Source organism: Poromitra crassiceps (genome assembly GCF_964638095.1).
Source record: "Poromitra crassiceps genome assembly, chromosome: 8".
Classification (NCBI taxonomy): Eukaryota; Metazoa; Chordata; class Actinopteri; order Beryciformes; family Melamphaidae; genus Poromitra; species Poromitra crassiceps.
The window spans coordinates 28556773-28581506 of NC_139629.1; the positions used below are offsets into that span (position 1 = coordinate 28556773).

At 46.6% G+C, this 24734-nt stretch overlaps 1 protein-coding gene across 1 annotated transcript in view; it reads left to right on the top strand.

Moving 5' to 3' along the window:
- vav2 (vav 2 guanine nucleotide exchange factor) overlaps nt 1–24734 on the top strand; it is a gene marked incomplete at its 5' end in the record, with an annotated part of 379801 nt that overhangs the window by 281584 nt on the left and 73483 nt on the right. The window contains one exon of the mRNA XM_083642062.1: nt 7593–7651. Coding sequence (XP_083498188.1) covers nt 7593–7651 — 59 coding nt within the window. The remainder of the gene's footprint in view (nt 1–7592; nt 7652–24734) is intronic.

Sequence of the window (24734 nt, forward strand, 5' to 3'; positions counted from 1 at the left end):
AGGCAGGCACACAAACTTCCCTACACTCGGGTTTGGCATTTTGCCCACTGCCATGTTGGTTTTTCAATCATATCAAATATCGTGATATTTCCAGAATATCTCAATATTTCCAATTATTTTGTCTTCAGTTTTTCCCTCAGTCCAGTGTTGGTTCCCTAACTTGGCCCTCAGTCATCAGAACACTGAGGTTAAGAATGTGGTATTTGTTGCTGCAAAGGGAGAGGTCAAGAAAGGAAGTGAACAGCAGGAGAGCTGCAGCGATTAATCGTCGGAAAATTAATCGACAACTATTTCGATAATCAATTAATCATTTTGAGTAATTTTTTAACGAGAAAAGTCAAAATCACCTGATTGCAATTCCTTAAATGTGAATATTTTCTGCTTTCTTTTCTCCTCTATGACAGTAAACTGAATATCTTAATATTAATAATATGAATATACATTTGAGGACATCATCTTGGGCTTTCAACATTTTTCACTATTTTCCAACATTTTATAGAGCAAACAACTAATCGATTAATCAAGAAAATAATCAACAGATTAATTGATAATGAAAATAATCGTTAGTTGCAGCCCTAAACAGCATATCAACATCTGCCCTTTATTCATACTATTCATACTAGTATTAGCAATACTCATAATATGTAAAGATGTATGTACCTGAAACATTAAAATACAATAACAGATCATAACAGTCATAAAGAAAGTAAATGCTGCATGTCTGTCTGATGTATAGACTGAACATCAGTGAGGCTAGCTGTTTAGCATGTCTGTCTGATGTATAGACTGAGCATGAGTGAGGCTAGCTGTTTAGCATGTCTGTCTGATGTATAGACTGAGCATCAGTGAGGCTAGCTGTTTAGCATGTCTGTCTGATGTATAGACTGAGCATGAGTGAGGCTAGCTGTTTAGCATGTCTGTCTGATGTATAGACTGAGCATCAGTGAGGCTAGCTGTTTAGCATGTCTGTCTGATGTATAGATTGAGCATCAGTGAGGCTAGCTGTTTAGCATGTCTGTCTGATGTATAGACTGAGCATGAGTGAGGCTAGCTGTTTAGCATGTCTGTCTGATGTATAGACTGAGCATCAGTGAGGCTAGCTGTTTAGCATGTCTGTCTGATGTATAGACTGAGCATCAGTGAGGCTAGCTGTTTAGCATGTCTGTCTGATGTATAGACTGAGCATGAGTGAGGCTAGCTGTTTAGCATGCATCCTGCATCTCTTGACTGACAGAGAGGGTCACACCTGGGTAAGAGGATGCTGGAGGGAGTGGGGTGAGATAAAGGTTAGATATCAGTTTGGGACTTCTGAAAGCTAAGCTATCAGTCCATCGTGTGATTTAGTCTTTTCCATTTTGCCCCGAGGGGTGAGAGAAGCTTTGTCTGACCCCAGAGTGAAGACCCCCTGGGCAGGCTGAGATGAGAGGGAAATTAATACTGTGCAGAGACTCAAAGGCTTTGGCTGAACCAGAGGATCAGAGCAGGCTGGAGGAGAGAGGCTGTGTGTCAGAACCAGAGGATCAGAGCAGGCTGGAGGAGAGAGGCTGTGTGTCAGACACAGACAGAGGCAGACGCAGAGAAACAAACTGCTAAAGAAAAGACAACCAATCATATACATCCACACACATATCATATCACATCACATATTATTATTATTATATACATCCACACACATATCAGCCATTGGGGCACCGACAAATGGCTATTGTGGCTCATGTGCCTATTCTTTGTCTTTTCTAAGCACTTGTCACATTGAGAGAGCAGCTGCCTTCAAACAGATGATAAGCATTATTTAGATTTCCATATTGAAGCCAGAGAGTATGAAAACCTGCCTTCAAACAGATGATAAGCATTATTTAGATTTCCATATTGAAGCCAGAGAGTATGAAAACCTGCCTTCAAACAGATGATAAGCATTATTTACATTTCCATGTTGAAGCCAGAGAGTATGAAAACCTGCCTTCAAACAGATGATAAGCATTATTTACATTTCCATATTGAAGCCAGAGAGTATGAAAACCTGCCTTCAAACAGATGATAAGCATTATTTACATTTCCATATTGAAGCCAGAGAGTATGAAAACCTGCAGCACCTACAGTATTCACACATCTTCTCCACAATATGACAGGTGCCTGAGGCGTGGACAAATAAGAAGCAAACTGTGTTCAAGTGCGGCTGGCACAGGAAAGCCTTGTCTCCCCCTGGACATGCAGCCTTGTCTCCCCCTGGACATGCAGCCTTGTCTCCCCCTGGACATGCAGCCTTGTCTCCCCCTGGACATGCAGCCTTGTCTCCCCCTGGACATGCAGCCTTGTCTCCCCCTGGACATGCAGCCTTGGACATGCAGCATTGTCTCCCCCTGGACATGCAGCCTTGTCTCCCCCTGGACATGCAGCATTGTCTCCCCCTGGACATGCAGCCTTGTCGCCCCCTGGACATGCAGCCTTGTCTCCCCCTGGACATGCAGCCTTGTCTCCCCCTGGACATGCAGCCTTGTCTCCCCCTGGACATGCAGCCTTGTCTCCCCCTGGACATGCAGCCTTGTCTCCCCCTGGACATGCAGCCTTGGACATGCAGCATTGTCTCCCCCTGGACATGCAGCATTGTCTCCCCCTGGACATGCAGCATTGTCTCCCCCTGGACATGCAGCCTTGTCTCCCCCTGGACATGCAGCCTTGTCTCCCCCTGGACATGCAGCCTTGTCTCCCCCTGGACATGCAGCCTTGGACATGCAGCCTTGTTCTCCCCCTGGACATGCAGCCTTGTCTGGACATGCAGCCTTGTTCTCCCCCTGGACATGCAGCCTTGTCTGGACATGCAGCCTTGTTCTCCCCCTGGACATGCAGCCTTGTTCTCCCCCTGGACATGCAGCCTTGTTCTCCCCCTGGACATGCAGCATTGTCTCCCCCTGGACATGCAGCCTTGTCTCCCCCTGGACATGCAGCCTTGTCTCCCCCTGGACATGCAGCCTTGGACATGCAGCCTTGTCTCCCCCTGGACATGCAGCCTTGGACATGCAGCCTTGTCTCCCCCTGGACATGCAGCCTTGGACATGCTGTGACCTGTCTGGATCAAAGCCAGCATCTCCACTCTGCAGCCTGGACAAGACTGTTCACACGCCCAGACACAAAATATTAATGACTACTAATAATTACTAACCATGTCTTCCATCTTGTAATGACTCTCAAAGTAGGCAAATATGTGAAGCAACAACCAATGATAAATAGATCGACATGTTCAATCATTTGTGTTCATGTGTACTCAGTTCAGTGCTTCCTCAAGGATATTAATAGTTGTTTGCGCGGGGGCGAGGAGGGTTGTTGTACCTGCGTTGTGCACATGTAGTACGCCGACGGTCGAGAGAATTGCACAGATTTACTTTTCTATAACATTATTGTGTGTTTTGCATCATTTGTTATTTCATGTCATGTTTGTTTGTAGAGTGTAGCTTTGTGCTGCTTTTCTTGGCCAGCTCCCCCCAAAAACTCAATATGTTCTTTCTCCAAGAACATTTGCATATATCCACAAGAGAGGATTACCAAGTGCTCACTTGCAGGCTCCAGGTGGATGTGAAGTTCAATATAAAGTTCAGGCTTCACTCTCACACAGAGTCAGGGATCAAGTCAAAAGCCTTTAACCCATTGATACCTGATCCAGCATTTGCGTGTATATCCCTCATTTGTGTGCGTATCCCTTTAAGACAGCGAACCGCGTTAACGCGGTTCGCTGTCTTAAAGGGATACACACACAAATGCTGCATCAGGTATCAATGGGTTAATCTTAACTACTAGGGCTGATCAAAATGGCTACAAATGACAAACGCCGATCGGTTTCGACCACGCAGGGTCTTCGCCAGGGCGTGTCAGGAAAGATCACGAGTGGAATGCAGTGATTTCCTATATCAGCAATTCAACATTTAGTGGCCAGGTGAACACGATTACATTGGCATATGTTTGACATGATTTCAATTTAATTTCAGTTGCATTTATTGTAATATTATTTGTTATATATATGTTTTTTGTGTGTATAATCTCGCTATATGTTTACATTTTATTATCTGTCACCCCTCTGCAAAGAAATAAATAAGACAGAAAAGAAAGATCCCAGGTAATAGAGAGCCAAAGTGAACGTCCCTTCCTGCTTCAGCACTGTACCAGAGATTTTCATCCGACATTTATTTTCCCATAGACAATTTGTAAAATGCTTATAAAATAGTTTTACTTCGTGGAACCAAACGGTTCAGCTAACGCTATAATCGGGAGAGACCATAGAACATTTCACTCGGACTAAAACTTAAAAAAAAACATCGAACAAATATTTTCTTTGAACCCGCATTTTTTTTTTACGTTTTGGTCCCAGTGAAATGTTATGCTTCTGTTTCTAAATATATCTGTACCGTTTGGTTTGAACCAGTAAAACTATTTTTATACGCTTGTTACGAAATGTGTATGGGAAAATAAATGGTGGATGAAAATCTCTGGTACAGTGCTGAAGCAGGAAGTAAGCGGTCACTTTGCCTCTCTATTGAGATGAGGCATAACACTGACTGCCACCGGGGGCAGCATGCCATATGTGATGTCCCGTGAGGCATGCCCAGGTGGGCAGCATGCCACCCCTCAGCACAAGAGCTTCAACCAGCTTGATTTAGTAAGCACCCTTACTCAGGGTCTCTCTCTCTCTCTCTCTCTCTCTCTCTCCCTCTCTCCCCTCTCTCTCTCTCTCTCTCTCTCTCTCTCTCTCTCTCTCTCTCTCTCTCCCTCTCTCTCTCCCTCTCTCTCTCTCTCTCTCTCTCTCTCTCTCTCTCTCTCTCTCCCTCTCTCCCTCTCTCTCTCTCTCTCTCTCTCTCTCTCTCCTCTCTCTCCCTCTCCCTCGGCCTATCTGCACGTTGCTGTTAGAATATGTTAAGGAGGTGTAACTGTATAATAGTAGACTTTCTCCATATTGGGGCTATTGAGGCATGCCGGTCCATTACATGGCTCTTTAGCCACACAGAGGAAGGACTAACCCCTCATCATCCTGTCTGGCCTCGGCCCCATAGAGGTTCCTCCTGAATATGCTTAGATGAAATGTACACATGCTAATGTGTGCCGTCGTGACAATGCTCTGTCTATAGACTCACCATGCTCCCTGCAACAGCTGATGTCAAGCATACCATGCACACAACTTGAATAGAGAGAGAGAGAGAGAGAGAGAGAGAGAGGGTGAGGTTGAATAGAGAGAGAGAGAGAGAGAGAGGGAGAGAGAGGGTGAGGTTGAATAGAGAGAGAGAGAGAGAGAGAGGGAGAGAGAGGGTGAGGTTGAATAGAGAGAGAGAGAGAGAGAGAGAGAGAGAGAGAGAGGGTGAGGTTGAATAGAGAGAGAGAGAGAGAGAGGGTGAGGTTGAATAGAGAGAGAGAGAGAGAGAGAGAGAGAGGGAGAGAGAGGGTGAGGTTGAATAGAGAGAGAGAGGGTGAGGTTGAATAGAGAGAGAGAGGGTGAGGTTGAATAGAGAGAGAGAGAGAGGGAGAGAGAGGGTGAGGTTGAATAGAGAGAGAGGGTGAGGTTGAATAGAGAGAGAGAGAGAGAGAGAGGGTGAGGTTGAATAGAGAGAGAGAGAGGGTGAGGTTGAATAGAGAGAGAGAGAGGGTGAGGTTGAATAGAGAGAGAGAGAGAGGGTGAGGTTGAATAGAGAGAGAGAGAGGGTGAGGTTGAATAGAGAGAGAGAGAGGGTGAGGTTGTGGTCAACAGCTCTTTCATGTGAGGACTCAATAGTCCTGAAGTGGCACTCTGCTCTCCACAATAGCTACAATAGCCATGGTCTCATCCTGAATGCTAAATAAGCTAGTGTGATATAATCGAGATGCACGTCCTGCTTTGTGTGCGTGGAGAAGAGAGGATCTGATGAGAGGTTGGTGCTCTTGTGCGGACGACACACCTGCCAGTGGAGGAGGGAGGGAGGGAGGGTGAGATAACAGTTTTCCTCCTCCTCCCTGATGAGGGCCACATCTGGCTTTGCCACGGTGTTGGAAGCAGAAACACAGCCAGGAGTGGGTAATGAGCCGTAGAAGAAGAAGCTGTGCGTGTGAGTGAGGCTCTGTGTTTCTGGGTTCCACCATCTTCTCGCACTCTAGTCTCAGCAGAGCCCCTGAGCACAGAGCATCTGTAAGCCTTACAAACAGTCAGGCAGCCATAAGCCCGCTAGCATGTGACTCACAAGCAGCGCTCAATCACTTTAAATACACGCACGCCATTTAACCTTGTTACACTGGGCTGATTTCACCAGAGGGTAGAGAGAGAGAGAGAGTGAGGGGAGAGAGAGGGAGGAAGAGAGAGTGTGAGGGGAGAGAGAGGGAGGAAGAGAGAGTGTGAGGGGAGAGAGAGTGTGAGGGGAGAGAGAGTGTGAGGGGAGAGAGAGGGAGGAAGAGAGTGTGAGGGGAGAGAGAGGGAGGAAGAGAGAGAGGGAGGAAGAGAGAGTGTGAGGGGAGAGAGGAAGAGAGAGAGGGAGGAAGAGAGAGTGTGAGGGGAGAGAGGGAGGAAGAGAGAGAGGGGAGAGAGAGGGAGGAAGAGAGAGTGTGAGGGGAGAGAGGGAGGAAGAGAGAGAGGGAGGAAGAGAGAGTGTGAGGGGAGAGAGGGAGGAAGAGAGAGAGGGAGGAAGAGAGAGTGTGAGGGGAGAGAGAGGGTTACAGAACGCAAGAGAGGGGGATGGAATCAACGAAAGAAGGTGGTGGTCCAGTGTGTGTGCAGGAGTGTGTGTGTGTGTGTGTGTGTGTGTGTGTGTGTGTGTGTGCAGGACTGTGTGTGTGTGTGTGTGTGTGTGTGTGTGTGTGTGTGTGTGTGTGTGTGTGTGTGTGTGTGTGTGTGTGCAGGAGTGTGTGTGTGTGTGTGTGTGTGTGTGTGTGTGTGTGTGTGTGTGTAGGAGTGTGTGTGTGTGTGTGTGTGCAGGAGTGTGTGTGTGTGTGTGTGTGTGTGTGTGTGTGTGTGTGTGTGCAGGAGTGTGTGTGTGTCATACAGTACGTGGGTGTGTGCGTGAAGTGGCAGCCATGCGTGAGTGAGCAGCACATGTCTGTGGATGTCATCATTAACATGGTGGCCTTGCATCATGTCAACACACGGGGCAGCGTTGTGTTGTGTTACGCCTGAGAGGAGCTGCTGAGAAACACGCAAAGAAGAACTGAACTGAACGTTTCTCCTTTGACCTGTCAACATGTTGTAGTTAGTGTCCTCTAGTAAGAGAGTGGCGTCAGCGGAGGACCAAAATGCAAGAATCATTAGCCAATGAACAGCCAGGAATGGGTCTCGCGCTACTTTTGCATGCTAAAATAAAGCAGATAATGTACAATTTGATTCATTTCAAGGGATGGAAAACCCTTTCAAAGTACAACACTGTCTATTTTGATGCAACTCGACAGTGCTGCTTTTTTTACTGAAGAGTTCCACTTTCTACTTCCTGGAAAAAACTGGTCCATTGGAGTGAATGGAGATGTCGGAACTCTTCTATTATACGGCTCTGGTTGTAGTGTTTTAGCGGCCGCTCCTCATTGGCCGACAGATGCTGCTGAGTTTGTTGTTGTTTGTCGGCCACTGACTCTTGCTCGTCTTGTGTTTGTTTCAGGTCATCTCAGCTCTGTCGAGGATCTCCCACCACAGCATCGCACAGATCAAAGGCATCAGGTGAGTGTCTTCCTCTTCCTCTTCCTCTTCATCATGTGTCTCTCTAAAGAGAGCCAGTGACTCACCTCTGTCCAAGTGGAGGGAATCCTTTAGAGCAGTGGTTCCCAACCTTTTTACACCAAGTACCACCTGAGAAAGTAGTTGGCTCTCCAAGTACCACCATATGACCGATGTTAAAATACAGTCTATTCAGCTATGCACAGTTCACGCAGGAGGCAAATGTATTCCAACCTGCAGCCTATGTGCAACCTGCAGCAGCTGCACTTGTGCTGGGTTGACTGCTGTCTTCACCTCCTTGTGCTTCATCGTTGCTGCTCTCCTCTACTACAGCTCTTTTACGATTCCCTCCCGTTTTGATCCACTTTAGCATCCCTCCTCGTCTTTGTTCACCACTTGTGTAACCATGCGGGGCGGACAGGTAATTGTGCATGCGCAACAGGTATAGTGTCCGTCAGAAACAAATATTTGTTTCTAAATCTCAAGACAACAAAATAAACCTCAATTTCAATGATCACAAGTTTATTTTCATTCGTAGTATTATTTTGATAGATAAACATGTTTTACAATTGATTTTAAAGTTGGGTTTATTTCATAATTTAAACATTGGGATTCCAGGGATCAAGTACCACCAGCAGGGGGGGGGGGGGCGCAAGTGCCACCTACCTTGAGAAACACTGCCAATAATATTAATAATTATTATTATTATTTCACTTTCACATGTTTGAAAACTACTACTAATGACCACCATGGATTTTGCACATAAACTAAAAAAAAAAAATCACAGAGCCTTCCAAGTACCACCAGCAGGGGGTGCAAGTACCACTTACGGTACACGTACCGTAGGTTGGGAACCACTGCTTTAGAGTCGCAAAAGTAACATTTTACACCTAATTCTTCCCTTGACTTGGACCCATTTTACAGCAATGTTTCCCCACATTGAGATGGAAGCGCCTACTTACACGTGCGAGTCTATTCAAGGGGAATTAACATTTGAGATAATATGTAATTAGCTGCAGCTCATATCCAGAAATATCTTTGCACGTGTCCGCCCACACGCATCGTGTTCCCGCCTAATCACAACACGTGCCGTTCCTCCGTCAATCATCACAGTCTTATTCCTCATAGTACTGCCGTGCCGCTGCATGAGTGTTTTGAGTCACAATGCCACATTGTATGTATGCCAGGTCGGCCATTTTTCCTCTGATAATGGTGACGCTGAGGGAATGTGGCTGTATCAGGCTGCATGGCCTGGAGGGGTTTTTCTCTTTTCTTCTCACTTCTTCATTCTGTTCAGAGCTGGGCTGGCTGGAGGGAAGACGAGAAAGGAAGCCAGGGAGATAGAGAGTAGAGAGGGAGAGAGAGAGAGACAGACAGAGGGAGAGAGAGAGAGGGTAGAGAGGGAGAGAGAGAGAGACAGACAGAGAGAGAGAGGAGAGAGAGAGAGAGAGAGGGTATAGAGGAGAGAGAGAGAGAGAGAGAGAGAGAGAGAGAGGAGAGAGAGAGAGAGAGGGTAAAAACACGATAAAAACACGATTTCAGACGGCAGCCCGTCTTTATTGTCACATGAACACTACAACACATGCATGAACACACTACAACACATGCATGAACACACTACAACACATGCATGAACACACTACAACACATGCATGCGGCCACAACACACACTCATGCTGACGGTGGCCGGTGAAATATGTCCTCTGCATTTGACCCATCCAGGCTTGTCCTTTCCTCCGGGGGGCAGGCCAGGAGCAGTGGTCGCTATTTCTTTCCGCTATTTCTTCCCGGGGACCTTCATTGGACCATCATTGGACCAACTTCAGATGTTGTTGTCACTGGTCGGATGACGATCTTCTGCATGTTTTTAGTGGGGGGTTACGTACGGAGGAACCCCCTGGGGGGTACGGGGAGAACATGCAAACTCCACACAGAAAGGCCCTTTCGACGAGATAGCCCACCTGGGCAGTAGGCACTGAAGATATGGGGGGGTCACAACTCCAGCGCCCACAGCGTCCCAGGCGAGAATCGAACTCAGGACCTTCTAGCTGTGAGGCGACAGCGCTACCGACTGCGCCACCGTACCCCTGATAGAGAGGGTAGAGAGGTAGAGAGAGAGAGACAGAGGGAGAGAGAGGGTAGAGAGGGAGAGAGAGAGGGTAGAGAGGGACAGAGGGAGAGAGAGAGAGAGATGGTCTCTTAAACTTAATAGTCTATCTTGAGACTATCTTAATAGTCTCAAATAATGTTCATTTGACCTCAGACTTCTGTCATAAATTGAATCAGAATCAGAATCAGAGTTTAATTGATGTCCCAGAAGGGCACTTTGGTTCACATCAGACAGTAGTGGATAATTACAACATCATTACTAGTTTGAGATTAGTAATAACGGCACACTTCAGAATTGAGATACATTATTACTATGATGTTATGGTTATGTTTATATATAATTTGGTGTCTTGTAATCCCATGTGGGATGGGCCAGAAATGGCATGACACAGAAATAAAAACTAACTAACTAACTAACTAGTTTTAAAGTGGAGTAGTAACCTTAACTTACTTCTTCTGTGTTGATAGGTATCAAAACATTCAGTTGAAGTCCAGCTTCATGGCTACAAACCCAGTTTTATCACCAGATCACAAGAGTAGTAGTGTATGTTTTCATCAGTGGCTTCCACGACTATATAGACGGGAAGGGCAGCAGGGTGAGTTAGTCAGAAGGAGACTGTTATTCAACTGGAGTGCCCTCCAGCAAGACACTGAACCCCTACCACCTGTTGTGTGTCTGACCTCTGACCTTAATGAGCCTGATGAAGACCCACTGTGTGGGTCCACACGTTGCATTTGTACTCATTACATATGTGGAGCTGCTCCAGTGTGCAGATATCTTCTCGTTTCACCTTCATATGTATTTGAATCCAGCACCTGGCCTCAAAACACACAACTACCCCACTGAACTCTCACCTCTGACCTCCCTGTGAGGTGAGCAAGTGAAATTAGATTTTCCCTGCGGTGATCAATATAATATTATGACATGATGATATTATTAAGGGAAGTGATTAAAATGTCAAACACCCATCGATGCTGTACCACATGCACACTGCACATTATTTATCACCATTATTTCTGGAGCCATTCAGCCAGTTGTTTAAACAAAGTGTCATTAGAACGAGTCTGTTCTTTCCATACATCAGTTCAGTTCAGGACTGTTTTCAATAGGAGTGGACACAACTACACACACACGCACACGCACACGTACACACCAGTGCCCAATTCAGCCTGCCTATTTTTGATGCCTATGCGGAAATTGCATTCTTTCAAATGGCCAGTGGGGGGTGCAGTTTGTGTAGCACTCTCCGGGAACATCCATTCAACTCTATGGGAAACGAGCCAATTTCTCTCTCGGTCTATGTCTTAAATAAACACTTTCCAAATGAGTTTATGGTCTGAAAAAACAATTTCAAGTCTTTTTCATGCTCCCAACGCGCTCTCTTTTCCAAATTATAACCCCATTTCGAGGAAAATTGACGACAAACATCGGATAGTAAGAACAGTAATACTTCCGACCGGTAGAGGCAGCAATGTGCCGCAAGGCATCAGGTAGCAAGTAATGGTTAAGCAAATGATCAGAAAATAGCGTTACTTTATGATATTTTAATAATGTTAGTAGACACACGTAACTATATAGATACCATACATCTAACGTCCATAACATGGCGGACCATTTAACGTTATCTATACCATTAGATAAAGCCTTAAACCTTCTCTGTATTCAGACATTCACACCATTGGATTCAGCACAGAAACCGGAGTACGTTATAAAAGTTATAAATATAGTCACGTTATAAACAACTAACCAATGCTGGGGGTCCGTATGGAAACGGTGTTACTCGAAATGGTTAAAAGTTAAATCAATTTGGTCATTCAGTGGTGTTTTACTGCAATGAAAAGTAAGTAGCGTTAGCCGCTACCATTAGCCAAAGTAGCTGACTACCCATAATGCATTACGGCGATAAGCGAGACAGGGCAAATTCGGAAACTCCCCCGGCAGCCACTAGGGGCAGCCGCCCCCTCCCCTCATACTTCCGTGTAGCAATAATCCATTCAACCAATCAAACGAAATCAAACAACATCGGGAAGTGAGCTTGATTTTGCTGTGTCAAAGTCAATGAGCTATGTTGGTCCATTATATATATGTCAATGGTACACACACACACACACACACACACACACACACACACACAAACACACACCATTCAGTGTGTTACACAGCACACTCAAAGATTCTCTGCACACACAATCACACACATCTCTCTCTCTTCCTCAATCCTCTCACTCGCCCTCACTGACACTCCACACTCCCGTTTGATCTCTCAATTCTTCCGTAACACCGCCCTCTCTCTCTCTCTCTCCCATGGCCGTAACTAGCTATGAGGACGGGGAGGTCCGGACCTCCCCTAATATTTCAGAGAAAAAAAATAAAACAATCTGCATGGAAAAGCATGAAAAACACGGGATCGCTTTTATTTTGAAACGAAAGGCAGGTCAGGCAGGAAGTCATCTGACGCTGCGTCCGCGGTAACTTGATTCCGAGAGAGCAGCAGCATGGTGGTGAGTGATGACTGTCTGTCTGCCTGGCGAGATAATTGAAGGTGAGCGAGCTGCGAGACAGTGAGCGAGTGAACGACAGACAGTGAGTGACACTGACAGATTTTTTAGCAACAACCAAGAAAGTAAGTGTCGAGTCTGTCTCTTAAGTAATGTTACCTGTGTGACACGTTGGGATGCTACTGGCTAATCATGCATGATGCCAATTGCCAAGCTGCCGAAGTCAGGTATGCAGGTGGCTATATGCATGGTTTCAGTTTCATGACCCAATAAGTAACAAAAAGAGGTGGTGTAAAGTTAAAAACAACATAATATATTTTATTTTATTTTTCAATCGTAAAAAGGAATAAATAAATGTCCCTCTGTATGTTTTTTTTATTATCGATGATGACTTTGTGTGTTGTGTACGGCTTGGGTTGTGTACCTGTGTTTGTAGGTGTCATTTTGATATGAATTTGGCTAAAACAGTTTGTGTTTGTTAGTTAGAATTATGTTAACAGGAGAGCTGAGCAGGTGGTGACATGAAAGAGAATATACTGAATAATGACATCACAACAGTATAATCCTAATGTTGATTTAAAATGATATATTACTCTAAATATGGCTAAAAAAGGGGAAAAAAACTCAAATTTTTTCCCCTCCCCTTGCTGGACCTCCCCTATTTCGGAACCCTGGTTATGGCCCTGCTCTCTCCCTCCCTCTCTCCCTCTCTCTCTCCCCCTCTCTCTCTCTCTCTCTCCCTCTCTCTCTCTCTCCCTCCCTCTCTCTCCCTCCCTCTCTGAACAATCCTCTTTACAAAGGTGTCAATCAAAAAAGCAATTGATAGATCACCGGTCTCTCTCTCTCTCTCTTTGTCTACAGATGCATGAATCCTTTCTGCACAGAGACATCTTAAGGGTCTTTCACACCGGCCGTGAAAGCCGAAAAATGCCCGGAAATTAGGGTTCGCGGCTCCGATGTGAAAGGCCTGTACGCGCGTTGGTGGGTAATTCTTGTACGCCTTTTATCCCGGCACCAAAGGTTGTCACATCGCCGTATTGGCGGACAACCCGCCTCCACTTGAAAGGTCGTCGTAGCGAGCCGGAAAAGGTGCGAATGGTCAGCTCATTCATAAAAAAAATTACAGGGGAAATCACCTCATGTATCAAGAAAGTGACGAGTGAAAGTAAAAAAAGTAGACTGATAGACAGACCTATCTCCACACACCACACTGTGCGAGGCAGCGCTTCATACGAATCGCTCATAAGATCGTGGTGTTTTTGCAATGTCAGCGTAGGTAATTATTATGTATATTAACTTTATTACAACTTTGGCATGACAATATCTGCTGCTTTACCTTAACACAGTGTGAGTGTTACAGTTACAACAGCCAACTAGTCCGCTGCTCTCGCTTCAGGCAGCCTCGCACTGTCCCCCTAGTGCAGGCTGCGGCTGAACAGAAAGCACTGAGGTGAGGTGTCAAGATTTCATCTCTGAGCTCTCTGATAGGCTATTGCTTGATGTGTAACCAATCAGATAGCGCTGTGGGCGGGACATTGCTCCAGACACAGAACTACTGTAGGAGGGGATTCTTCCAGGTGCAGCAGCCGCAAATTAGCGCATTTTTTTATTAAGTTATGATATCGGCAAACAGCCAATGAAAATGCCGATACAGATCTCCTCAGCGGACTAGGAGAAGGAGGAAAGTCTGTTGTTGAATTGAATTCGTTCATCATACAGTAGCCTAGGCTACACTAACCTATGAAAATATTAATTTGGGCTAGGAGGAGCTGGAAATCCCTCTGCTCGCCTTTCAATGCGGGAGCGGGGGATTTCACCTGAAAGTACAGAGCAGCACGGTAATGTGGCCGTGCTGCTTGGCTCGTGTGAAAGCAATTTCTGTGGCGAGGCGGCTGGCTTTACGGGACTCCTAAACGGCTATTTTTCCGCGATCTGTGTATGAAAGAGCCTATAGTCTGACCTTATGTTCTCCACAGCTTAGCTATACGTCATAAGCCCCGCCCCATCCTGTTCTCCTTCCTCACGTTTATCTGAGCTGTCATAAGCCCTGCCCCATCCTGTTCTCCTTCCTCACGCTTATCTGAGCTGTCCTCAGCTAACCTGAAGGTTGCTAATAGTGCAGCCTTCAACTGAACCCGCCAACACCTCTCCGCTCGGGACGTGTCCTAGTTCATCACTGATGTCTGCAGCTTGTGTGTGTGTGTGTGTGTGTGTGCGTGTGCGTGCGTGTGTGTGTGTGTGTGTGTGTGTGTGTGTGTGCGTGCGTGTGTGTGTGTGTTTGTCTGTGTGTGTGCGTGTGTGTGTCTGTCTGTGTGTGTGTGTGTGTGTGTGTGCATGTGTGAGTTTGTGTGTGTGTGTGTGTGCGTGCGTGCGTGTGTGTGTCGGGGCTCAATGGATCAAGGCTGTAGCGTGCGGGAGAGCTCAGTGTGGCAGAGAGCAGACGAGGAGGCAGCAGAGCACAGCAGGAGTTCAGAACACTCCCTCTCATTATTGGGAATATCAAGTAAGCCTTTGCTTGTTCCACCACACTGTATTGTCTGCTAGCCTAGACATGCTAACCAGCTGGTTAGTGAGCTAACACTGTATTGTCTACTAGCCTAGACATGCTAACCAGCTGGTTAGTGAGCTAACACTGTATTGTCTGCTAGCCTAGACATGCTAACCAGCTGGTTAGTGAGCTAACACTGTATTGTCTGCTAGCCTAGACATGCTAACCAGCTGGTTAGTGAGCTAACACTGTATTGTCTACTAGCCTAGAAGTTGTTTCACACTTGTTGTTGTTTCACACTTGTTTCACACTTTCAGTTCAGTTGATTCACAAATCAGTTAAATACAAGTACAATCGATCGTATAAGACATATTAGAGATGTGCAAAATGGGACAAGTTGCTATCTGAAGCTTGAGGATAAGGGCCCAGACACTAAGCAAATAATGTTTAAAATATGTTTAATAACACGTCTAGATAAAAAAAAGTGCATGTATTATACAGTAACATTTATAACCTACAAAACACCTAAGGGCCTGTGTCCACCTAGCGTCTTTTTCCGACGTTAAACGCTGGGAGTACGCTGGGGAACGCTGATCTCGGCGCACAATATAACAAGGAAGCAGTCTGAAACTAACGTTAGCTCAGTGCGGTAGTAGCTTGATAGCTGACAGCTAACATTAGCTAACAACACACATACAGTGATTTAGCTCAACACTCACCAGAAATATTAAGTGTCTAGCCAATCTGCTCCCACAATTGAGCCTTTCTGTCTCTGTTGCGATAGTTTTTTCATAATTTAGTTGCCAGAAAAGGAGCACCCAACACCAGTGTCTTTCTGAAAAGTTAAAATAATTTCAGCTGGAAGCGCTGGGAGTCGGGCGCACAAAAACACCAGAGCGCTCTGAAAATATACACTGGACGCAGCGCACTTTCTCTAGACGTCCGTGTGCGCTCGCATACGCTCTCCCCCCATCGGAAACAATTGAAAATAGACGCCGGAGCTGATGAAGAGACGCTAGGTGGACACAGGCCCTAAGACTACAAGACACCTAAGACTAGCTGAAGGGAGTGTGTCCACATAGCGTGTTTCTGCATTTTTATTAACTTTTTGCTGTGGAAAAAGCTTTTTGTGAGGAGAAATAAAAGCGGATGATAACATCACCTGCTGCTAGCTCACTAACCAGCTGATTGGCTAGCAGACAATACAGTGTTAGCTCACTAACGAGCTGGTTAGCATGTCTAGGCTAGTAGACAATACAGTGTGGTGGAACAAGCAAAGGCTTACTTGATATTCCCTATACAGTATAATCCATACAGCCTTTATGAAAGCTGTCATGTAAATAACCAGCTGGTTAGCACTGCTAGGCTAGCAGACAATACAGTGTTACCTCACAAACCAGCTGGTTAAGGCTAGCAGACAATACAGTGTTAGCTCACTAACGAGCTGGTTAGCATGTCTAGGCTAGCAGACAATACAGTGTTAGCTCACTAACCAGCTGGTTAGCACTTCTAGACTAGCAGACAATACAGTGTTAGCTCACTAACCAGCTGATTAGCACTTCTAGGCTAGCAGACAATACAGTGTTAGCTCACTAACCAGCTGGTTAGCACTGATTGGCTAGCAGACAATACAGTGTTAGCTCATGAACCAGCTAGTTAAGGCTAGCAGACAATACAGTGTTAGCTCACTAACCAGCTGGTTAGCACTTCTAGGCTAGCAGACAATACAGTGTTAGCTCACTAACCAGCTGGTTAGCACTGATTGGCTAGCAGACAATACAGTGTTAGCTCACGAACCAGCTGGTTAAGGCTAGCAGACAATACAGTGTTAGCTCACTAACCAGCTGATTAACACTTATAGGCTAGCAGACAAAACAGTGTTAGCTCACCAACCAGCTGGTTAGCACTTATAGGCTAGCAGACAATACAGTGTTAGCTCACTAACCAGCTGATTAGCACTTCTAGGCTAGCAGACAATACAGTGTTAGCTCACTAACCAGCTGGTTAGCACTCCTAGGCTAGCAGACAATACAGTGTTAGCTCACTAACCAGCTGGTTAGCACTCCTAGGCTAGCAGACAATACAGTGTTAGCTCACTAACCAGCTGATTAGCACTTCTAGGCTAGCAGACAATATAGTGTTAGCTCACAAACCAGCTGGTTAAGGCTAGCAGACAATACAGTGTTAGCTCACTAACCAGCTGGTTAGCATGTCTAGGCTAGTAGACAATACAGTGTTAGCTCACTAACCAGCTGATTAGCACTTCTAGGCTAGCAGACAATACAGTGTTAGCTCACTAACCAGCTGGTTAGCACTTCTAGGCTAGCAGACAATACAGTGTTAGCTCACTAACCAGCTGGTTAGCACTCCTAGGCTAGCAGACAATACAGTGTTAGCTCACTAACCAGCTGATTAGCACTTCTAGGCTAGCAGACAATATAGTGTTAGCTCACAAACCAGCTGGTTAAGGCTAGCAGACAATACAGTGTTAGCTCACTAACCAGCTGGTTAGCACTTCTAGGCTAGTAGACAATACAGTGTTAGCTCACTAACGAGCTGGTTAGCATGTCTAGGCTAGTAGACAATACAGTGTTAGCTCACTAACGAGCTGGTTAGCATGTCTAGGCTAGTAGACAATACAGTGTTAGCTCACTAACGAGCTGGTTAGCATGTCTAGGCTAGCAGACAATATAGTGTTAGCTCACAAACCAGCTGGTTAAGGCTAGCAGACAATACAGTGTTAGCTCACTAACCAGCTGGTTAGCACTTCTAGGCTAGTAGACAATACAGTGTTAGCTCACTAACGAGCTGGTTAGCATGTCTAGGCTAGTAGACAATACAGTGTTAGCTCACTAACCAGCTGGTTAGCACTTCTAGGCTAGTAGACAATACAGTGTTAGCTCACTAACGAGCTGGTTAGCATGTCTAGGCTAGTAGACAATACAGTGTTAGCTCACTAACGAGCTGGTTAGCATGTCTAGGCTAGCAGACAATACAGTGTTAGCTCACTAACGAGCTGGTTAGCACTTCTAGGCTAGTAGACAATATAGTGTTAGCTCACTAACCAGCTGGTTAGCATGTCTAGGCTAGCAGACAATATAGTGTTAGCTCACTAACGAGCTGGTTAGCATGTCTAGGCTAGCAGACAATACAGTGTTAGCTCACTAACGAGCTGGTTAGCATGTCTAGGCTAGCAGACAATATAGTGTTAGCTCACTAACCAGCTGGTTAAGGCTAGCAGACAATACAGTGTTAGCTCACTAACGAGCTGGTTAGCATGTCTAGGCTAGTAGACAATACAGTGTTAGCTCACTAACCAGCTGGTTAGCACTTCTAGGCTAGTAGACAATACAGTGTTAGCTCACTAACCAGCTGGTTAGCATGTCTAGGCTAGTAGACAATACAGTGTTAGCTCACTAACCAGCTGGTTAGCATGTCTAGGCTAGCAGACAATATAGTGTTAGCTCACTAACGAGCTGGTTAGCATGTCTAGGCTAGCAGACAATACAGTGTTAGCTCACTAACGAGCTGGTTAGCATGTCTAGGCTAGCAGACAATACAGTGTTGTGGAACAAGCAAAGGCTTACTTGATATTCCCAATACAGTATACAGTATAATCCATACAGCCTTCATGAAAGCTGTCATGTAAATTCACTGATTACGTCCTATTTCTCCGCTGCCGACTTTGTCCATATTTGTTGTTGCTATGGGAAACGGCCAGCATCTGTGATTGGTTCGTGCTTTTCTGAAAAGTTGAATATTTCTCATTCATCTTTTGAAAGCGCTCCACTGTGACGGGGAAAAAACACCGGCTGCAGCGTTTTGCCTTTTGTGCGCTTCCCATTTTGCTTGATGAGGCCAGGGCCACACGATGGGACACACAGCCTAAGATAAGACTAACTAACTAAGACCCTACAAATGATTACTAAATGGTCCTACAGTTAGACAAGACATTTGAAAACATTCATTAAATCTGTAAGATTAAAATAGAAAAAATAAAGATATTATGTCAAGAAATAACAGTATAATTTAAATGGATTTCAAAGTAGAGTAGATTTTGACATCTCCTTCCCACCACCCCCCTCTTCACTCTCCCCCTACTTACCCCCCTCACCCTGAGCAGACCCCCCCCCCCCCCCCCCCCGCCACACGGTAGATAATTTAGTTAGTCAACCTCTGCCCACTCTGCAGCCGGTTCATCATGCGTATCGTACACTTGAGTGTCTGTGTGCTATCTGAGTGCATCGCGTGTGCCAATTACAAACAGCATACTCACATTTCACACTTAGATATTGTGAAATCGATTCACGCACGCATGTGAGCAGGGCTCGTTTCTCACACTGCACAGTCGCACGCACCCTCCCCTCCCCGAAGCCCCTCCCCGAGCCAGACCAGCTTCCAAATACATTACATAAAAAGTGCAACGCCAAGTTAAATGGAGGGGAAAGTAAATGGGAGGTTTTATGGAGCTCGCAGGGTGGACAGTCACGATACTGTACCATGCAAGAGTGCTGTAGCATGGCTTCAGCTCCACTGCCTTATCGACCCGCCACAGAAACAGAGCTGTGCTCTGCTGGGCCCGCGGGCCTGAAACAACTTAGGGTACCGCTCAGACCCAACTCAGCCACGCTGTTGTTTCCTCCAGGTTCTGTCAATAGTCGCTCGATGGGACCGGCTCACAGCTGGCTGCTTCCAGGCCAGCACACATGTCTTTACAGCAGCCAGGGCTGTGTGAGCAGCACTGCACAAAGCAGGCCAGCACACATGTCTTTACAGCAGCCAGGGCTGTGTGAGCAGCACTGCACAAAGCAGGCCAGCACACATGTCTTTACAGCAGCCAGGGCTGTGCTGCACAAAGCAGGCCAGCACACATGTCTTTACAGCAGCCAGGGCTGTGTGAGCACTGCACAAAGCAGGCCAGCACACATGTCTTTACAGCAGCCAGGGCTGTGCTGCACAAAGCAGGCCAGCACACATGTCTTTACAGCAGCCAGGGCTGTGTGAGCAGCACTGCACAAAGCAGGCCAGCACACATGTCTTTACAGCAGCCAGGGCTGTGCTGCACAAAGCAGGCCAGCACACATGTCTTTACAGCAGCCAGGGCTGTGTGAGCAGCACTGCACAAAGCAGGCCAGCACACATGTCTTTACAGCAGCCAGGGCTGTGCTGCACAAAGCAGGCCAGCACACATGTCTTTACAGCAGCCAGGGCTGTGTGAGCACTGCACAAAGCAGGCCAGCACACATGTCTTTACAGCAGCCAGGGCTGTGCTGCACAAAGCAGGCCAGCACACATGTCTTTACAGCAGCCAGGGCTGTGTGAGCAGCACTGCACAAAGCAGGCCAGCACACATGTCTTTACAGCAGCCAGGGCTGTGCTGCACAAAGCAGGCCAGCACACATGTCTTTACAGCAGCCAGGGCTGTGTGAGCAGCACTGCACAAAGCAGGCCAGCACACATGTCTTTACAGCAGCCAGGGCTGTGCTGCACAAAGCAGGCCAGCACACATGTCTTTACAGCAGCCAGGGCTGTGTGAGCACTGCACAAAGCAGGCCAGCACACATGTCTTTACAGCAGCCAGGGCTGTGTGAGCAGCACTGCACAAAGCAGGCCAGCACACATGTCTTTACAGCAGCCAGGGCTGTGTGAGCACTGCACAAAGCAGGCCAGCACACATGTCTTTACAGCAGCCAGGGCTGTGTGAGCACTGCACAAAGCAGGCCAGCACACATGTCTTTACAGCAGCCAGGGCTGTGTGAGCACTGCACAAAGCAGGCCAGCACACATGTCTTTACAGCAGCCAGGGCTGTGTGAGCACTGCACAAAGCAGGCCAGCACACATGTCTTTACAGCAGCCACAGGGCTGTGTGAGCACTGCACAAAGCAGGCCAGCACACATGTCTTTACAGCAGCCAGGGCTGTGTGAGCACTGCACAAAGCAGGCCAGCACACATGTCTTTACAGCAGCCAGGGCTGTGTGAGCACTGCACAAAGCAGGCCAGCACACATGTCTTTACAGCAGCCACAGGGCTGTGTGAGCACTGCACAAAGCAGGCCAGCACACATGTCTTTACAGCAGCCAGGGCTGTGTGAGCACTGCACAAAGCAGGCCAGCACACATGTCTTTACAGCAGCCACAGGGCTGTGTGAGCACTGCACAAAGCAGGCCAGCACACATGTCTTTACAGCAGCCAGGGCTGTGTGAGCAGCACTGCACAAAGCAGGCCAGCACACATGTCTTTACAGCAGCCAGGGCTGTGTGAGCACTGCACAAAGCAGGCCAGCACACATGTCTTTACAGCAGCCACAGGGCTGTGTGAGCACTGCACAAAGCAGGCCAGCACACATGTCTTTACAGCAGCCAGGGCTGTGTGAGCAGCACTGCACAAAGCAGGCCAGCACACATGTCTTTACAGCAGCCAGGGCTGTGTGAGCAGCACTGCACAAAGCAGGCCAGCACACATGTCTTTACAGCAGCCAGGGCTGTGTGAGCACTGCACAAAGCAGGCCAGCACACATGTCTTTACAGCAGCCAGGGCTGTGTGAGCAGCACTGCACAAAGCAGGCCAGCACACATGTCTTTACAGCAGCCAGGGCTGTGTGAGCACTGCACAAAGCAGGCCAGCACACATGTCTTTACAGCAGCCACAGGGCTGTGTGAGCACTGCACAAAGCAGGCCAGCACACATGTCTTTACAGCAGCCAGGGCTGTGTGAGCACTGCACAAAGCAGGCCAGCACACATGTCTTTACAGCAGCCACAGGGCTGTGTGAGCACTGCACAAAGCAGGCCAGCACACATGTCTTTACAGCAGCCACAGGGCTGTGTGAGCACTGCACAAAGCAGGCCAGCACACATGTCTTTACAGCAGCCAGGGCTGTGTGAGCACTGCACAAAGCAGGCCAGCACACATGTCTTTACAGCTGAGCCAGGGCTGTGTGAGCACTGCACAAAGCACTTTGACTTCATTACAGGCAGGTTGGACTGTGCTAATGAAAGACCTCAAGCAAGGGTGGGGCATTAAGAAGAGGCTGATGAGAGAGAGAGAGAGAGAGAGAGAGAGAGAGAGAGAGAGGCTGATGGAAGAAGAGAGAGAGAGAGAGAGAGATAGGCTGATTAAAGAAGAGAGAGAGAGAGGCTGATTAAAGAAGAGAGAGAGAGAGAGAGAGAGAGGCTGATTAAAGAAGAGAGAGAGAGAGGCTGATGGAAGAAGAGAGAGAGAGAGAGAGAGAGAGAGAGAGGCTGATTAAAGAAGAGAGAGAGAGAGAGAGGCTGATGGAAGAGAGAGAGAGAGAGAGAGAGAGAGAGAGAGGCTGATTAAAGAAGAGAGAGAGAGAGGCTGATTAAAGAAGAGAGAGAGAGAGAGGCTGATTGAAGAAGAGAGAGAGAGAGAGGCTGATTAAAGAAGAGAGAGAGAGAGAGAGGCTGATTAAAGAAGAGAGAGAGAGAGAGGCTGATTAAAGAAGAGAGAGAGAGAGAGAGAGAGAGAGAGGCTGATTGAAGAAGAGAGAGAGAGAGAGGCTGATTAAAGAAGAGAGAGAGAGAGAGAGAGAGAGAGAGAGGCTGATTAAAGAAGAGAGAGAGGCTGATGGAAGAGAGAGAGAGAGAGAGAGAGGCTGATTAAAGAAGAGAGAGAGAGAGGCTGATTAAAGAAGAGAGAGAGAGAGAGGCTGATGGAAGAGAGAGAGAGAGAGAGAGAGAGGCTGATTAAAGAAGAGAGAGAGGCTGATTAAAGAAGAGAGAGAGGCTGATTAAAGAAGAGAGAGGCTGATATAAGAGAGAGAGAGGCTGATTAAAGAAGAGAGAGAGAGAGGCTGATGGAAGAGAGAGAGAGAGAGAGGCTGATTAAAGAAGAGAGAGAGAGAGGCTGATGGAAGAGAGAGAGAGAGAGAGAGAGAGAGAGGCTGATTAAAGAAGAGAGAGAGAGAGGCTGATTAAAGAAGAGAGAGAGAGGCTGATGGAAGAGAGAGAGAGAGAGAGGCTGATTAAAGAAGAGAGAGAGAGGCTGATGGAAGAGAGAGAGAGAGAGAGAGGCTGATTAAAGAAGAGAGAGAGAGAGGCTGATGGAAGAGAGAGACAGAGAGAGAGAGGCTGATTGAAGAAGAGAGAGAGAGAGCGAGGGGAGAAGTTTTGGACATGGAAACATTAGTTCTCATTTATCAGAATCGAGAAGTGGAAAAGCAATGTTAAAGTTGAGCAGTTCTGCTGCAATAATAACTCCTGAGTCCAAACCGTCCTCTGCCTGATGTGGTAGGATCAATCTCTGAGCCACATCTAAAGCACAATGAAAGTAGCATAGCTACTCAACAACACCCTCACACAAATCTATGTGGTTGAAAAAGGACAAAAAACAATCTTGAATCAACTCGTGCGTGACGGCTGACTGGTTTGGAACAGAAGTAAAAGTGTTCTGGGACGGCCTCAGCCCTGTCAACTAGGGCTAATGAGAAATACAGTGTATGGTTAAGTATAGACCAATAGACATTTTCACTTTTCAAATGGAAAACTGCTCACCCAGCAAAACCATTGTCAAGTACCACAGGGACCAGTCTGGGTCTACCAAGGACAACAGAAAGTAACAGGCCTACAGGCAATGTACACCAGATGTGTTAAGGCTGCGTTGCGGATCCACCAAAACTGCCGGATCGGCTCTCGCCTGTTCATTGATGGTGATACATGTTAATTGATGGGAGATACATGTTAATTGATGGGAGATACATGTTAATTGATGGGTGATACATGTTAATTGATGGGTGATACATGTTAATTGATGGGCGATACATGTTAAAGGAGGACTAACCCCCTAGATATGTATCAGAACAGTGATTTGAAAATACCTATGGAAAAAACCAAGAAATGACAAATGCTCTTGTCTATACTAGACTCTTTGGCTGTGTTCAAGTCAAGATTTTTTTCCGGAAATCGACGCCATTACAGTTTGCCTACTGCCTCAAAAATAATTTATTTGAGAGGGGCAATATCTTTATAAATATCAACAACTAGCCAACGCTGGTGGCCTGTTTGGAAACAGCTTTGCTCAAAATGGTTGAAAGTTATATCAATTTGGTAATTCAGTGGCGAACTAGAAATTTAATTCTTTTTCTGCATGTATCTCTATGGCAGCGTGTCGAACTACGTTACGAGAGCAAAGTGACGTGGGCTCGTTACAGCAGCACACCGCACAATAGGACAAACCCCCCGCTCTGGGGTAACACAATGCAAGATTTCTCCACGTAATTCCCTCGTCTAACTAGAGATAAACCGCGCAATGAAATCCGTTTTTAATTTGCATTTTGGGGCTTTTCGTGATTCTTGTTCAAAGTTACAGCACCTCTGATTTTTCCTCTCAGGGCGCAGGCAGTGCAGGGCAGAGCTCTTCTCCTCCTCACAGACTGTTCCCATGCAAATCCCCCCGAGGAGCACACACACACAGACAGAGCCAGTCGCTCTGCTCTGCTGACTTGATTTCCTGAAAAGTTGGCGTTGCTTGTACACAGTGACGATATTATATTAGCCGATATGTTTAGAGAAGCTTTGTCACGTTGTCACGTCGTAGTATAGCGTTATATTTTACATGTCCGCTAAACTGCGACGAGATTTGTTTGCTGAAATGTCAGACTGTTCCCATGCAAAAAAACCCGCCTCTCACTGCTGCTGTGTGCTGCTGCTGCACGCGCCCCCGCGGGTGCATGAGAGAGCAGACTCTCCCGTTTGACTGGCCGAGAGAAAGTGCTTCCAAGTCGGACTGATAATATAAACAACATAATTAGAGCTTATCCAGGTAAGATATTAATAATGTAATGACACATTCAGCGGGAAACTAACTATAATTAAGACATGTGCCAACTTTGACGACGTTTGGTTCAGTATTTTAAGAGCAAACTTCAATAGGAATAGGCTTGGAGTTGTGAGGAGCCGAAAGGGTACAGGGGGAGTAGTGGAGTAACTATCTTGAAATCCCATAGTCTTTGGGGACAACCTGACGTCAGG